We start from the raw sequence: 15,226 nt of genomic DNA, 5'->3' as shown, positions 1-15,226 counted from the left end.
ACAAATTTAGCAAGCATAAATTAAGTACCTACTATGTGCTAGGAACTGTGCTAAATGCTTAAAAAATCCCCAAAACCCAAAACAACACAAACAAAAACAGTCCCTGCCCCTAAGGAGCTTACAATCTCTCTACTTAATGGGAATCACCTGGTTTTAAGAAACAAGTTAGGAGGATTTGTCAGAGTCTAATATGAACTATGTTTCAGTATTGCAAACTCTAATCCAAAATGGATATGTTAATGTCTTCCAACATGTGAAGTCCTGCTCCCCTAACCAACAGGTTGGTACGTACTGCAGCAGTCTGTGGATCTGTGGATATGCTGGCAAATGTATGTGGTTGTAGAAAGTGGGGCCAAATTAAAGTTCATTGGAATCAGAATACAAGCTCTGCACCTGGGGCAGCCTTGGGGAAAGTGGATTGGCAAGGATGTGCTGAAACCAGCTTGTACAGGCTCAGGAGGGCCAATTGTTAAATATTTAGTGTGATCATTTACACCTCCGAAATTGGAAAATGCTGCAGAGCAGGGCTTGATTTATTGGTTTGTTGACTGTCTAGACTTACGGTGATGGTTAAAATGTTAATAATACAGATTAAATTTAAAAGTGTGTCATGTGTATATTCCCCTCCCACTCATCGCTGGTTATGAAACATTTACCAGCACATCCCTGGTTGTGGGTTTTATTGACGCTGAGAGTTAGGGACCAGTCGTCATGTTGGGCAGATCTCGGTTAATGCTAGTGCATTATCTCTATTATCTCCAATTTATCCTTTATACACCTTGTTTGTGCGTAGTTGTTTTCAAGTTGCCTCCCCCATTACACAGTGAATTCCTTGACAGCAGGGATTGTCTTTTGCCTTTCTTTGTATCTTCAGCATTTACCACAGTGCCTGACATGTAAGAGGCACTTAATAAATGTGTATTGACTGACCAACTGAAAGAATGTACAATTACCCTTTAACTAGTAGTCATAGAGTTCTGGTATTATAAAACTGACAGTGAGATGTAGCAACACAGTTGTCAATACTTCCTGATTCAACAAAAAGTGTCAAATTCAGGGATTATGTGGTTAGGGAAGTTACTCGTACTAACCATCCCCTGTGGTAACTTCTCCTTCCCCGGAACAACTCTATCTTTAATCAAATCTCTTTTTAGCCAGATACTGAATAATACAGATTAAGGTTGAACTGTCTCAGGAGCAATTGGACAGCTGACTTCATTAATACCTTACAAAATAATATGGCAAACTTTTAAATAAGAGATGTCAAAGTCCTAAGCCCTTTACTTTGGATCTTGGGAGGAGTAGTTGGAGGAAGGAAAAGTGAGTTCACTCATGAGATAATAGAAGTTGAGGTCCCACTTGTTGGTCTCTCACTGAAAAACAGGACAGGGTATGTTTGCTGGAAGCTAATTCTCACAGCCTGATGAAGTTCATGTTATTGTTGGGGAGCAGAATATGAAAGCAGCAGCTGGCATTTGTGCCAATGAAAACAGACCCATGCATCAATATGGGGTAGGGGTTTCTGATATCTGTTTTGTGCTAATCTAGTCATTTTCGGGGCCAAACCCCACATCGTTATACTTGAAAATAATTTCTTTCTTTAGATATCAGTGAATGTGCTAGCCATCCTTGTCAAAATGGCGGAACATGTGTGGAAGGAGTCAACCAATACAAATGCACTTGTCCACAGGGATGGACTGGAAACAATTGTCAGCACCAGGCTCAGACAGGTAGGTAACAGCTTTGTGAGGGGGTAAAAAGAGCAAGAAATTGGAAGGAAAGGCACAAGTCCTGGTACTCCAATCTATTGATTTGCCTGTATACTTTAGCCCATGCTTGGAGTCATGGAATTCTCCCACTGTGCTTCCTGGTGATTTCCCTTTGTGTTTCCCAGAAGTCTATCTTCCGTGGAATGGCACTTTAGCCATTCTTTTGGCCAGCACCAAAGCCACATTTCTGTTTATATTAAAACACAAAAGTGAGAAGTCTATGCAATCATCTGAATAAGTAATGAAATATGAGGCCTAACACTCTGAGGTAGCTGTAGAAATATTATTATTGTTTCCTTGCCATAAAAAGGAAGAGGATTAATAGATATTCTTAGGGCACTCAATAGCTTAATAACAGTTACAAATCATTGCGTCTGTTGAATGTAACCAAAAGAGATTTATCTCTGGAAGATGCCTATGAAACCACTAAGGTCCAAGAATGGAATCAAAAAGGCCCTCTGTGAGTGACAGCCACATGAACTCAGCCAAAAAATATGTTGATATGCTGACAACCATCCAACAAATGGCTAGGTCATGTGGATTTGTTTATGGAAATAGAAAGATGTATTATGATGGTAATTCAGAACCAGATCATTACCACCAGAGACCAAGAAAAGGTTATTATCTCTAAGGGGCCCAGGATTAGTGATCAAGGCAGATTGTATAAGGGGATGGTAGAAACCATGCATCACATCACTGCAGGTTGTAAATATTCAGTACCTACCATATACCTAGTAATACATGATCTGGCGCCTATAATTATATTTCAGAAGTGCACTATCTTTTATGGACTAACAGATAGCAAGTTCCCATATTACACAGATCTCAACATATATTGGGAACTCAGCCGCTAAATTACCCTGAGGCTGGTTTATTATCACACAATGAACTATATAATTGCTCAGATATAACACTGATCCATAAAAGCTGAAGAACATTTTAATAAGATGGCACCATACCAAAAACTCATAATCTCCAAATTGCATGCAATGCAAATTTTTCAAAATATAGAGACTTAATAGAGTTTATGGGAAGAGAATGAAATATATATCATCCTTGTTGCTCTATCTGCTAATGGTTTTGTACTAAGGGTGATTTCAGTAAGCCTCTAGGCAGATGATAGGTGACTCAGTAGATGGAACGCTAAGCCTGAAGTCAGAAAGATCTGAGCTCAAGTCCAGTTGCAGACATTTCTTAGCTGTGTGGTCTTGAGCAAGTTGTTTAACCTCTGCTTCAGTTTCACCAATGTTAAAATGGGGATAATGGTTACACCTATGTCACATTTGTTGTGAGGATCAAATGGGATAATATTTGTAAAGGGCTTAGCATGTACCTTGCACATAGTAGATGCTTAATAAATGTTTATTTGTTCTCTCCCCTAAAGAGGACAGGTTTACATCCTAATACCCTTTTTTGTTCAACCACAAATAGTTATTCTATCTAGCTATGAGATAGTCCATGGACATTATATTATATTATATTATATTATATTATATTATATTATATTATATTATATTATATTATATTATATTATATTGTATTATATTATAATAATGGCAGGATAATGACTTGTCCCGGAACTGTTTTTTATCTGAACCCTATTAAAAATGTGAGAAGGATGAAATAATAATAAAGTAATATAATTCCCATTATCCTGTCTTCTATTGGAGATGCCTCTAGGGTGCTTTCAGTGAGCTTATGAAAGATCAACTTATACCTTATACTTTTATTCAATTATAAAAAGCAGTTATTTTATCCATCATATAATAGTCTACAGAATATTAAGTATAAAAGAATAGTAGCATGAGATTTGCCCAAGGACCATTTTTATCTGAACTCCCCTAAAAAAGGTGAGAATAACAACAACATCTAAGATCCAAGAATGGAATCAAATACCCTTCATGGGTGATAGCCACATGAACTCAACACACAAACACTGAAGAAATGGTGAAATGAAGTAGATTTGTTTATAGACATTGAGAAGTTTATAATAGTGATATAGAGTCAGGTCATTCCCGTGAGATATTATATAAAAGCTATTCTCAAAGAGTCTAGACTTATTGGTTGATAGAGACTATGCAAGAAAATGTTAGAAACTGTGCACTGTATCATTGCAAATTATAGAAATTTAGCACCTCAAGAAGCTTTACATCAGAATTTTATACGATAAGTTCACTCTTCTTCAAAAATCAACAACTAATCCCTATATTACAAATAGTTTTCAAAATATTCTTAAGAATTCAATAAATAAGCTGTAATGGAACTAAATAACTATCAGAGGCACAACTGTTGCCCACAGTCATCTGGATATAACATTGATCTATAAAAATTTAAGAATGTCATTTTAAATAGATGTGACCATAATAAATATTCATCCTCCCCAACTATGAAAAGTGAAAAGACTTCAAAACACAGTGACCTAGCAGAATGAATAAAAGCTACGTGGAACCAAGACAAAATACGGATCTTTCCAACCATCATGGCTACTCGTTGGAGTTGGCCAGAAGATGCTTTTAGTGAACCTACAGGGAGCTTACATTCCAATACCTTTATTCAGTTACAAAAAGTAGTCATTTTATCTACTTGACCACAGAACGCTGAGCACAAAAAAATACCGGAATAATAACTTGTTCTAGGACAATTTCTCTAAACCTCGTAAACAAAGATGAGAACAAGATTAAAAACCATAATCTCTGGCATCCTGCCCAAACAGGATGAAAAGCATGAGATAACAACATCAGCAACAGTAATTACGGTAGGGGCAGCTGACCATTATATAACGCTTTCAGATTTGCAAAATGCTTTACATACATCATTTCATATTATCCTCCCATTGGCCCTATTGTTTGGTATTGTAGGCGTTATTATCTCTGTCTTACAGATGAAGAAGCTGAGTCTTGGAGAGGTTAAGTGACAACTATAGTCACAAATTAGTGTCACAGGCAAGATTCAAACCTAGGTTTTTCCTAAGCCCAAGCTCCTTGCTCTTTGGCCCACGGCACACTCCCTCTCGGTACACTTCCATGCTGACTCCCAGACTCAGCTCCTTAGCTATACTTAACTATACTCTCCCTGGCTATACTAAGTTGAGAACAGGGCGCTTCCCCACAGATCCAAGGTAAAATGCTGCAAGAGTAATTTAAAATTGATTTTTTCTCTCTTCAGTGGCTCCTGAATGGAGTGTGACCAATGACCCTGCCTTCAGTCGCAAGCCGCGTTGTGCCAAGGTGGATAGGACTCAGCATTGTAGCTGTGAGGCGGGTTTTCACATGAAAGGCACAGCAGATAACAGCATATGTCAGGGTAAGTGCTCAGGGTACCCTCTAGGGCCAGGATTAGGAGGCTGAACTCAAGACTTTAGGCATTCATTACTCTTTTAAGACCCTCGGTATTAGTGGATTGAAAGAACACACAAGCATCCCCATGGTCCTAGCTTATCACCAGGGTGTAACTCAGACAGAAGAGGAAATAAATCAGCTGCATGAGTTCTGATGTTACCTTCGTGTGTGGAACATGCTTTTTTTGGCGGTGCTGTCTTAATGAAGCAAGGAGCTGAGCCACTTGCATCAGCAATCGCCTCATTTTGAACATCTTGAATTGTACCTCCTGCAGACATCACGAAATCAACATGCCCAAAAAAGAACTCATTATCTCCCTTTTCCCCTAGTGCTTCCTCTCTTCTCATTATTACTGTTTAGGGCACCACTATTCTGACAGTCATCTCCACAGTGATTTTCTCTAGTCAGCACCATACCTGGGGCTCTAAGGTACAGGTTGAAAGAGACTGGATTATTCATGCAATGTACATTGATTATAATAGCGGGCTATCTATCAAATCTCCAATGTACTTTCAGTGTGTGATATAGTCCCAGTCTTCTTTGATGTGGACAATGATAGCAGGATGATCCCATACCTGTTCTCTGATGTGTTCCATTCAATCACTCCTCATGTACCCCACTGACACCTGATCTCTCTTTCCACGCTGCTAAACCAAGGGATTTGTTCTAAAGAGGAAAAGGATTGATACTTTGAGATTTTTTCTGGATTTAAGACCTTAAAAATCACCCATTTTACAACTGTTGAAATTGATTCTCTCTTTTATAATTCATGGCAGGAATTGCTTAAGTCTTTTTAATGGAAACATTTAAGGGTCCCAAAGTCCCTTATTCCCAGGCCATCTTACTTTGCTCTGGACTAGACTGTGTTAGATAGAGATAATATACCCTCTGAAACTTCCAAACTTGTCAGCTACAAAACAGGGACACACCCAGACAGTGGCATGCAGGCTGAGAAATGCATGTGCTTTCACTGCCTGTCAACACCAGCCTGCCTGGGAGGACACTGAGTCAGCTCTACCTCCCAATAGATGAATGGAAAGAATTGGCCTCTTCCCCAGCCCCACTGGCTCCTTCCCCTCTTGTTCTCTTCACCCCACACCCTTATTTCTACTGTCCCTTGAGCTTCTGAGAAAAAAGCAACTCATTGGAACCTCCCAAACATCTCCTTATGGAAAGTTAGTTTAGCCTCTAATGAAGGATTCTTGTGGTTCAAAGCCTGGGAGTTCCCTGAGGGCTTAATAGCAGCACTCAAGGACATTCCCAAGGTCAAGGGTTCTTTACTCTTTTATGTCATGGCCCCTTTAGCAGTCCAATCCTTTCTCAGAAGAATGTTTTTTAAACACATAAAACAAAATGCATAGGATTACAAAAAAATCAATTATATTGAAGTGTAGTTATCAAAACAAACTTTAAAAAACAAGTTCACAGCCCCCAGGTTAAGAACCTCTACACTGGGCAGAAGCGGTGATAGCTGTGCGGATGGCACATTAGGGGCCTAGTGTGCATTGACCCCAGACTCATGGATATGAATTATGGGGGGTGGGGGATAATTTTTTTTTCTCCACAGATGTGAATGAGTGTGAAGTTTATAAGCTGGAGGGGGCCAACCAGCTCTGTATGCACAACTGCATTAATACCCCTGGATCCTTCCTCTGCTCTTGCCCAAGTGGCTATAGGACTCTAGAGGATGGAAAAAGCTGTGAAGGTGAGTAATGTCCCACTGACTGAAAAGGTCATTGGTTGGGAGTGGAGGGAAGAGACTGCAGAGCAGACAGAGAGACCTCCACTTCTATCTCATTCTGTTGTTTCAACTTTCTAGGTCTTGAGATAAGGGGGAGAGGCAGGGAGAGGGGAAGGCAAAGAAATGTAGATGATTAGTCTTACAGACATACCTTCCAAATATTCCAGCCTACATGATTGTTTCACAAAAGTTTTTTTTTTTAAATCTGGTATAAAAGATTCTCAAGCATGTAACCATTTTCAAGGTTGTAACTGTTCTACAGAGCTAATCCCTGCCTCAGAAGGGAGAGGTTTGAAGCCTGCACAGCAAAGGGATAGTTTAAAGTGAGGAATATGAGTAGGTATCATTGTGCTGAAGGAAATCCCAGAATAAATAACAATAGTATTATAATATAATAATATCAATATATTACAATATGATTTTATCATATAATTATATATTATAATAACATAATAATATCATTATACCTCATAGTTGGCTATTTTAGAGAGGGTGGGATATGATCCCTCTTTCCACTTCGGCTGATCACAAACCTCCCTAGAGAGTCCTGGTCTCTACTTTGGAGACCATTGTCCCAGAGGACAGTGGAGATGGTATTGTAATCTGAAGGGGAAAAAGGGGAACTGATTATTGCTTTGATGATGTCACTTAGCCTCCTTGGATCTCACCTTCCTGATCCCCATGAAATGAGGTGATTGGACTAGATGTCCTCAGATGTCCCTTCCGAATGAGAAATGGGAGGGGACTGATGACAACCTCTGCACACCTCACCACCATTCACTCACACACTCATAGCTGTTCAGTGAAATGGGTTTACTGTCTTCTTAAACAGACTGAACACTAGCAGTAGGAAAAAAGTTTGTGCCAAGTAGAGATAAAAAGGCTGAAGGTATGACTTCGATAATACCCATTTGTCACTTGCCACCTTCACTGCTACTGGAATTTGGAGTCTATAATGTTAGAGTTTTTTCCTAACATTTCAAAATTTATTTTAAAAATTTTTTAAATGGTAGCTGGGAAGAAGAGAATTAATATTGCCAATTTATGTGTGAAATATGATGCTGTGGGGATAGGAAGAAGAAGAAGTGTTTCTTCATTATGCTGATGAGGGCAAAATGCTAGTAACACTAAATGGTAATGCTGATCTAAATCACATTTGTATTCTGAAGTTAATTGGTATGAGCCCCCCAGTCTGTCTTCTGAGGCCCAGCCTTGCCAGTAGAAGCAGTGTGGTACAATGGAAAGAGAAGAGGTTCGTCAGATTTTCAGATGATGCAAACCTGAGAGGGAGTGCTAATACAACAGATGACAGAGTCGGGATCCGGTCTTGACAGGCTAGAGTACCAAGCCAAGTCTAGAAAGATGAAATTGAAGAGAGGTAAATGTAAAGCCTTGTTCTTGGGAGCAAAATATCAGTTTCACAAGCATAAAATGGGGGAAGCAAGAATAGACCATAGTTCTACCTGGGTAGTTTAATGGACTGCAAAACCTATATGAATCAGGGGTGTAATGTGGTAGCCCCTACCCTCCCAAAATTCAAAGCTAATGTGATCTTGGGCTGAATTAAGAAGGGCATAGCTTCCAGAAATATTGAAGAGATACCCCTACTATACTCCACCTTGGTCAGATCTAATCTGGAGTACTTTTTTCAGACCTGGGAACCATGGTTTACAAAGGATTGTGATAAACTAGAGAGAGTCCAAAGGAAGGTAACCATAATGGTGAAGGATCTTAAGTCCATTTCATGAGAATTGGTTGAGGAAAGTAAGCATATTTTACTTGGGGAAAAGAAAACTCAGAAAGAACATGATAGCTGTGTCCAAGTATTTGAATGGTTATCATGTGGACAAGTGAATAGATTTTCTGTTCAACCCCAGAGGGAAGAAGCAGGAATGATAGGTGTGAGTTAAACAAACAGGCAAATTTTAGCTTGATGTCGAGAAAAGTTTCCTAATAATTTGAGCTGTCCAAAATGGACTTCCCTTTGCTCAGAGGTCTTAAAGTAGTGATTTTGTACTATACAACCATTTGTTGCATTGTTGTTTTTTTGATCCGGGGATTCCTTTTGTGTCAGTTGGACTAGACAATGGCTGCCGAGGTCCCTTCCAACTCTGAAATTCTGTGATTCTGTGCCTTCAATAAGATGACCTGGGTTCAAACTCTGTCACTTAAATACCTGCACTACCTTGGGCAAGGCTGGTTCTCAGTTTCTTTACCTGTAAAATGAGGGTATTGGACTAGTTCTAAGGTCTCTAAATCAACAACCTTCAGTTTGGAAAGGTTTATCATAAGTTTGGCCATGTAATTATATCAACAATATTGTATACCTAAAAGTACTGTAATCACCACATAAGACTTCTTCTACTCCTTGCTCTGACACCAAATAATTGTGTGATTTTGGGCAAGTGACTTCATCTGGAGAACGTGTATTATTGGAGAAAAGACCAAGGAGTATCCCAAATAGCATTTGATGCAAAATAATAAAGATTTCCTATAAGATTGATGGATAAAGGAGGAATTTATGAACAAAAGAGATACAGAGAGATCTTGGGGAGTAAAATGTGTAATTCTGATCATATGAAATTTAAAAGGTTTTGCTCAAATAAAACCAGTGCAACCAAAAAAATCAGGAAAATAAAAGAAAGCAGGAAAAGTGGCAAAAAAAATTTATAGTTTCTGTGTTGAAGCCCTCATTTCTTAACCATATCAGGAAGTGAGCCAAATTTATGAAAATAAGAACTATTCTCCAATTGATAAATGACTAAAGTATATGAACAGGCAGTCTTTAGAAGAAGAAATCAAAGTTATCAATATGTGAAAATGCTCTAAGACAATTCTGAAGTATCATCTCACATTTATCAGATTGGCTAACATGACAGAAAAGGAAAATGACAATTGCTGAAGGGTAAGTGGAAAAATAGGTACACTAATGAATTGTTGATGGAATGGCAAACTGGTCCAACCATACTGGAGAATAATTTGCAACTATGCCCAAAGGACTATAAGACTACCAGGTCTGTATCCCAAAGAGATCATGAAAAACAGAGAAGGACCTGTTTGTACAACAATATTCATAGCAGTTCTTTTGGTGGTGGCAAAAAAAATTGGAAATTGAGGGGATGCCCATCAATTGAGGAATGGTTCAACAAGTTATGGCATATGGTTGTGATAGAATGCTATTATGCTATTAAAAATGACAAAGGGGATGGTTTCAGAAAAACCTGGGAAGACTTATATGAACTGACGCAAAGTGAAATGAGTAAAACCAGGGAATATTGTACACAGTAACAGCAATATTATATGGATGATCAACTGTGAAAGACTAACTTATTCTCAACAATACAATGATCCAAGATAGTTCTAAAGGATGCATGATGAAAAATGCTACCCACCTCCAGAGAGAGAGCTGATGGAGTCTGAGTGCAGATTAAACATCTTTATTTTTCTTGCTTTTTTTTAACACCGTGACTAATATGGAAGTATGTTTTGCATGACTTAATGTATAATTCGTTTCCTATTGCTCACCTTCTCAATGGGTGGAGGTAGGACCAAAGGGAGGAAGAGAATTTGGAATTCAAATTTTTTTAAATTAATGTTTAAATAAGGTAAAATTACAAAAGAAAAGATATAGGTCTGGGAGAATTGGCACCAAGTCTAATCTTTTATTTCCTCTCTACCACCCATTTAATCCCTTACAACTTGAGGTGGGAAAGAAACTCTCATGGATTTTGTCAGATACTGGGGGAAAAAGTTTGATTCTTCCTTATTTTGCTATTCTTTTCCCTATTTGTTACAGATATTGATGAGTGTGCAGATTCCCAGCATACATGTACCCGGGGGACCACATGCATTAACACAGGTGGCAGTTTTCAGTGTGTCAATCCGGAGTGTCCAAAGAGCAGTGGTAACGTGAGCTATGTGAAAACATCCTCCTTGTAAGTAAAGTGAAACATGTCTCCATTGTAAGGTCACTTTAGCCCATACGGCCCAAAGATCTTTTTTAGTGGCCTTCAGCTCTTCAGTGGGGCTCAGAGGAGGTAATGTTTTCTAATGGGAAAAGAAAAACTGTGGGGTTGGGAGTCAAGACAACTGGGTTTTTGTTCCATTTCCACTATTGTCAAAAAGGGAGAACTGGAGCAAGACACTTATCCTCCCTGAGTATCACTGTTCCCAAATATGAGATGAGATCAACAGCTCTTGGCCAATAGATTCTTGTGATAACATTTTGGATATTATTGCTGTAGTATAATAAGGATTTAGTAGTGTACCAATGAATACCGTAGTGTCATCTCCCAAAGCCACCTTTCCAGGGAGGAAATGTACATACATATGTAGGGTCATAAATTTTATAGTTATATTATTTATTATATATCTATTATAGCTATATTATTTAATATTCAAAAGAATAGATGTTAGTATTAATGTATCTAAGAAGTCATCCTTCTAGCAGTCACAAATATCCAGAACACAGTCATTATATTAGACCAAAAATCTCCAAAGGCTTAAATTCTTGAATATTTAAACCAGACAAAGGGTTAAAAAGGTCTCAGAAGACAATGGCTCCCACAAAACCTATGCCCTTCACCCTAGAGAAAAGAGATGGGAAGATTTAGAATTGTCTATGAAACTCAGCTCGCTGATTTAACAAACAGTTTTCTGGTCTCATAAATTAGATTAAAAGTGGTACAGAAAGGAATGATGTCTATCAAAGTTGAATCACTGGAAATGGCAGGTATTAGCAGGTTTGGTGATTGGGGTAGGGAGATAATAGAACCAGCTAAAAGTCTGGGACTATTTAATGTCAACTGTATATACCCAAAAGAACGTAGCTGTATACACCCAAACAGCCCCCTAAAGCATCCTTAAATCACAGCATAGTATATAATTGTTGTTCACAATAATAACCCTGAGTCATCATCAAAATGTAAAATTGAGATTTAGTAGTCAATTCAACCCAACTAACACTTCCTAGGCACCTATTATGTGACAAATACTGGGGGTACAAATATCGGATAATCATCCAGAATATATTAACTGTTTACTATATGGCAGACACTGGAAATACAAACATGAGTTAGGGTTTACAATTACAAACATGCTGACCTCAAGGAGCTCAATCTAGTAAGAGAGATAAGACAAATAAGCACGCTACAAATGGGAGTATTAGGAGTCCAAAGTACTGTGAAATTGAAGGGAGGAGAGATCATTTCTATCTGGTTGAATTTGTGAAGGATCCTTTGAGAAGAGAGATTCTGAGCTGGGCCTTGATGGAGGGGAACGATTTTACTGGGTTAAGATGGGGCGGGGCAGGGGGGAGGTGAGGCAAGGAAGAGTATACTCCAAGCAAGAGGGATTCTGTGAGCAAAGAAACAAAGAGAGGGAAGAATAGAGTTGGATGAGGGCTGAAGTAAGGAATATGGTTTGGCTGGAACATGGGATGGGCAAAGGAAAATAGTATGAATTAAGCTTGAAAAAGTTGATTATATTTGTATCTCCTTGAAGGCCCAGCACAGTGCATTGTACACAGTGGGAATTTAATAGATGAATGAGTGAAAGTTGGAATTAGTTGATGGGGGTTCTGGCTAAGGAGTTTCTATTTTATTTATTAGACAACGAGAGCCAATGAAAAATGTTGAACAGGAAGCCAACAGGACCTGAGTGATATAATTGGATTTGGAGAAGGGCTTGAACTGGGGAAAGACTAGAAGCCAAAATACCAGCAAGAAGGCTATTATTAAAAATATCTTCTGTTTAATAAAGGAAACAAAATTAGCACATTTAAGTTAAATTTTAATCCAAAATGGTTGAAATAAAAAAGTATTGGTGCTTAAGGGAGTAAATTCAGTTATCTGAAAAAAGTCTAATTCTAGTGGTCCAAATATAAACCACTATCAAATAAAGGTTCTGCTTATAAATGGAGGCCCTTTGAAAGGAAGATATACATATATGCAAACATGTTATATAAGCATGTTGAGGACCTGTGATTTTATTGAAGTAGCAATTCTCTCCACTGAGGCAGATTGCAACCCATCTAAATTTATAGTCTCAGAAAGGTAACCTTGGAGGACAGGAAGAACAGGGTTCAAGACATATTTCTGATAAATATTTCTTATGGGCCCCTGGACAAGTCCCTTAACTGTTTAATGATTTAGACATTTTTCTCTAAGACTATAACTTACAGAGAAGGTGCCAATTTGTACTAGAAGAGGGAGCTACCTCATCTGAAAATTCCCTATTATACCAATGAAATCACAGATCCATTTCCTATCCCTAGAGGCAACTAGGTCATTCAGTGGACAGAGTGCTGGACCTGAAGTTAGGAAGACCTGAGTTCAAATCCTGATTCAAGTACTTACTAGCTCTATAATCCTGGGCAAGTCACTTAGCCATAGTCTGACTCAGTTTCCTCATCTATAAAATGGAAATAAAAATAGCTCCTACCTTCCCCAGTTGTTGTGAGAATAAAATGACATAATATTTTAAGATACTTTGCCAACTTTAGAGTTCTCTGTAAATGTTAGCCTCCCTTAGTTACATGAGACTCAAAAAGGTTTAGTGACTCCTCTATGGCCACATACTCAATATCAGAGACAAAATTTCAACCTAGGTCTTTTTGGCTTTATGTCCAGTGCTCTATGACACTGTCATGTTGCCAGTGTATGTGTGTATGTATGAATGCAAGCATGTTTGTATATAAATATGTACACACTGAAAACTAACACTGAGTATAGGCTATATTCATATTTTTATATAAGCTATATTTTGCAGGAAAGTGTGGCACATACGAAAGTATGTGGAACACCATCATTCCTGATGATATCTGATAAATTTTGTATTTGATTAGACAGTGGTAGAACAGGGAATCAAAGGGACATCTTCATCCCACTACTCCTTTAAGTGAACTGAATATACTTGTGTCCAATTCATATTTATACAGATGTGGTAGAAACGTGGCTATAGGCAGCCCCTTGGACAACCATTCTCTGGAACAAGGGGATGGGAAACTGACAGGTTGGGACAAAATAAGTGTGTGTGTGTGTGTGTGTGTGTGTGTGTGTGTGTGTGTGTGTGTGTTGGGTGAAGTCATACTTTGGGAATCTATTCCAGTGTCTATGTGGATTAAAAAAAAGACTCCCCTGCTCTGGATCTTAAAACTTCATTGTCCCTTTGTTTTACAGCCAATGTGAACGCAACCCCTGCCCCATGGACAGTAAATCTTGTCACCATGCTCCCAAGACCATCTCCTTTCATTATCTTGCACTGCCTTCGAGCCTGAAGACACCAATCACACTCTTTCGCATGGCTACAGCTTCAGCTCCTGGGAGGCCAGGGCCTGACAGCTTGCGCTTTGGGATCGTAGGAGGCAACAGCCGGGGGCATTTTGTGATGCAGCGCTCTGATCGACAGACTGGGGAGCTGATCCTCGTTCAGAGCCTGAAAGGGCCACAGACATTGGAAGTGGATGTTGACATGTCAGAGTATCTGGATCGTACCTTCCAGGCTAATCATGTGTCTAAGATCACTGTTTTTGTGTCACCCTATGACTTCTAATAGGGCTATGTGGGATGGTCACAAGCACCAATAGCTCAGGATTGTTTCTCTTCACCAAAGACTCAGCTCTGGGTGCTGGTTCTAAAGGCCTCTTTCCCCTTCTTAACCAAACTCATACCTTAGCAGTGGAGACTTTTTGGTCACTGTAATGTCGCTGTCCCACTTGATGGTGCTGAAGTGTCATCAAGACACTGACACCCCTGAATGGTTTCTGCCTTAATGTTCTTCTAATAGATTATGCACTAACCTTCTCAAGTATGCCTCAGGAGATGGAGAGCTTCTTTAAATACTGTGGGAATAGTAATGCAATTTGGAGTCAGTTGGGGGTAGGAAAGGGCAAAATATACTTTTCTGATGACCTTCAAATGTTTCCTATACTAGAATAAAACCCTACAATAGAGTACTTCCAAGCTTGTGGCTTTAGTAATGTTGCAGGCTAGATCACATTTCCTCCATAAGTAGTGGAATATTTCTCTCCTCCCTATAATGCAAAGAACCTTTAACATGGGTTCTATCTTTGTCCCCCACACTAGTTATGTTGGAGTTTCGCTATAGACATGTCAGCACACTAATCAAAGAAGCTGAGGATGATCTGGAATCTTCCTTATACTCCTTTGAACCAAGAAGACTAAATAATATATCTATAATAGCTACAAGAGATCTTGATATTGCCAGAAGTAAATACTTCCTGAGAAGCAGAGCCATGTATTAATAACTCCATTTTACAGCTGAAGAAACTGGTTCTGCTTTCCTGGACTTTGCTCCTGGTTTTGGCCCATAAAACAACATAGTGCCATTTGGATGCATTAATATGACACTCGTCTTAT

General features: G+C 38.8%; 1 protein-coding gene across 1 annotated transcript in view; it reads left to right on the top strand.

Annotated features, from left to right (window-relative positions):
* FBLN7 (fibulin 7) overlaps nt 1-14,399 on the top strand; it is a 77,296-nt gene extending 62,897 nt beyond the window's left edge. Inside the window, exons 4-8 of the mRNA XM_036747989.1 lie at nt 1,605-1,730; nt 4,935-5,072; nt 6,675-6,812; nt 10,645-10,783; nt 14,027-14,399. Coding sequence (XP_036603884.1) covers nt 1,605-1,730; nt 4,935-5,072; nt 6,675-6,812; nt 10,645-10,783; nt 14,027-14,399 — 914 coding nt within the window. The remainder of the gene's footprint in view (nt 1-1,604; nt 1,731-4,934; nt 5,073-6,674; nt 6,813-10,644; nt 10,784-14,026) is intronic.
* Nucleotides 14,400-15,226: the final 827 nt, after the last annotated feature.

The sequence above is a fragment of the Trichosurus vulpecula genome, chromosome 3 (assembly GCF_011100635.1).
Source record: "Trichosurus vulpecula isolate mTriVul1 chromosome 3, mTriVul1.pri, whole genome shotgun sequence".
Taxonomy (NCBI): domain Eukaryota; kingdom Metazoa; phylum Chordata; class Mammalia; order Diprotodontia; family Phalangeridae; genus Trichosurus; species Trichosurus vulpecula.
This window is presented reverse-complemented; position numbering and strand designations above follow the sequence as displayed.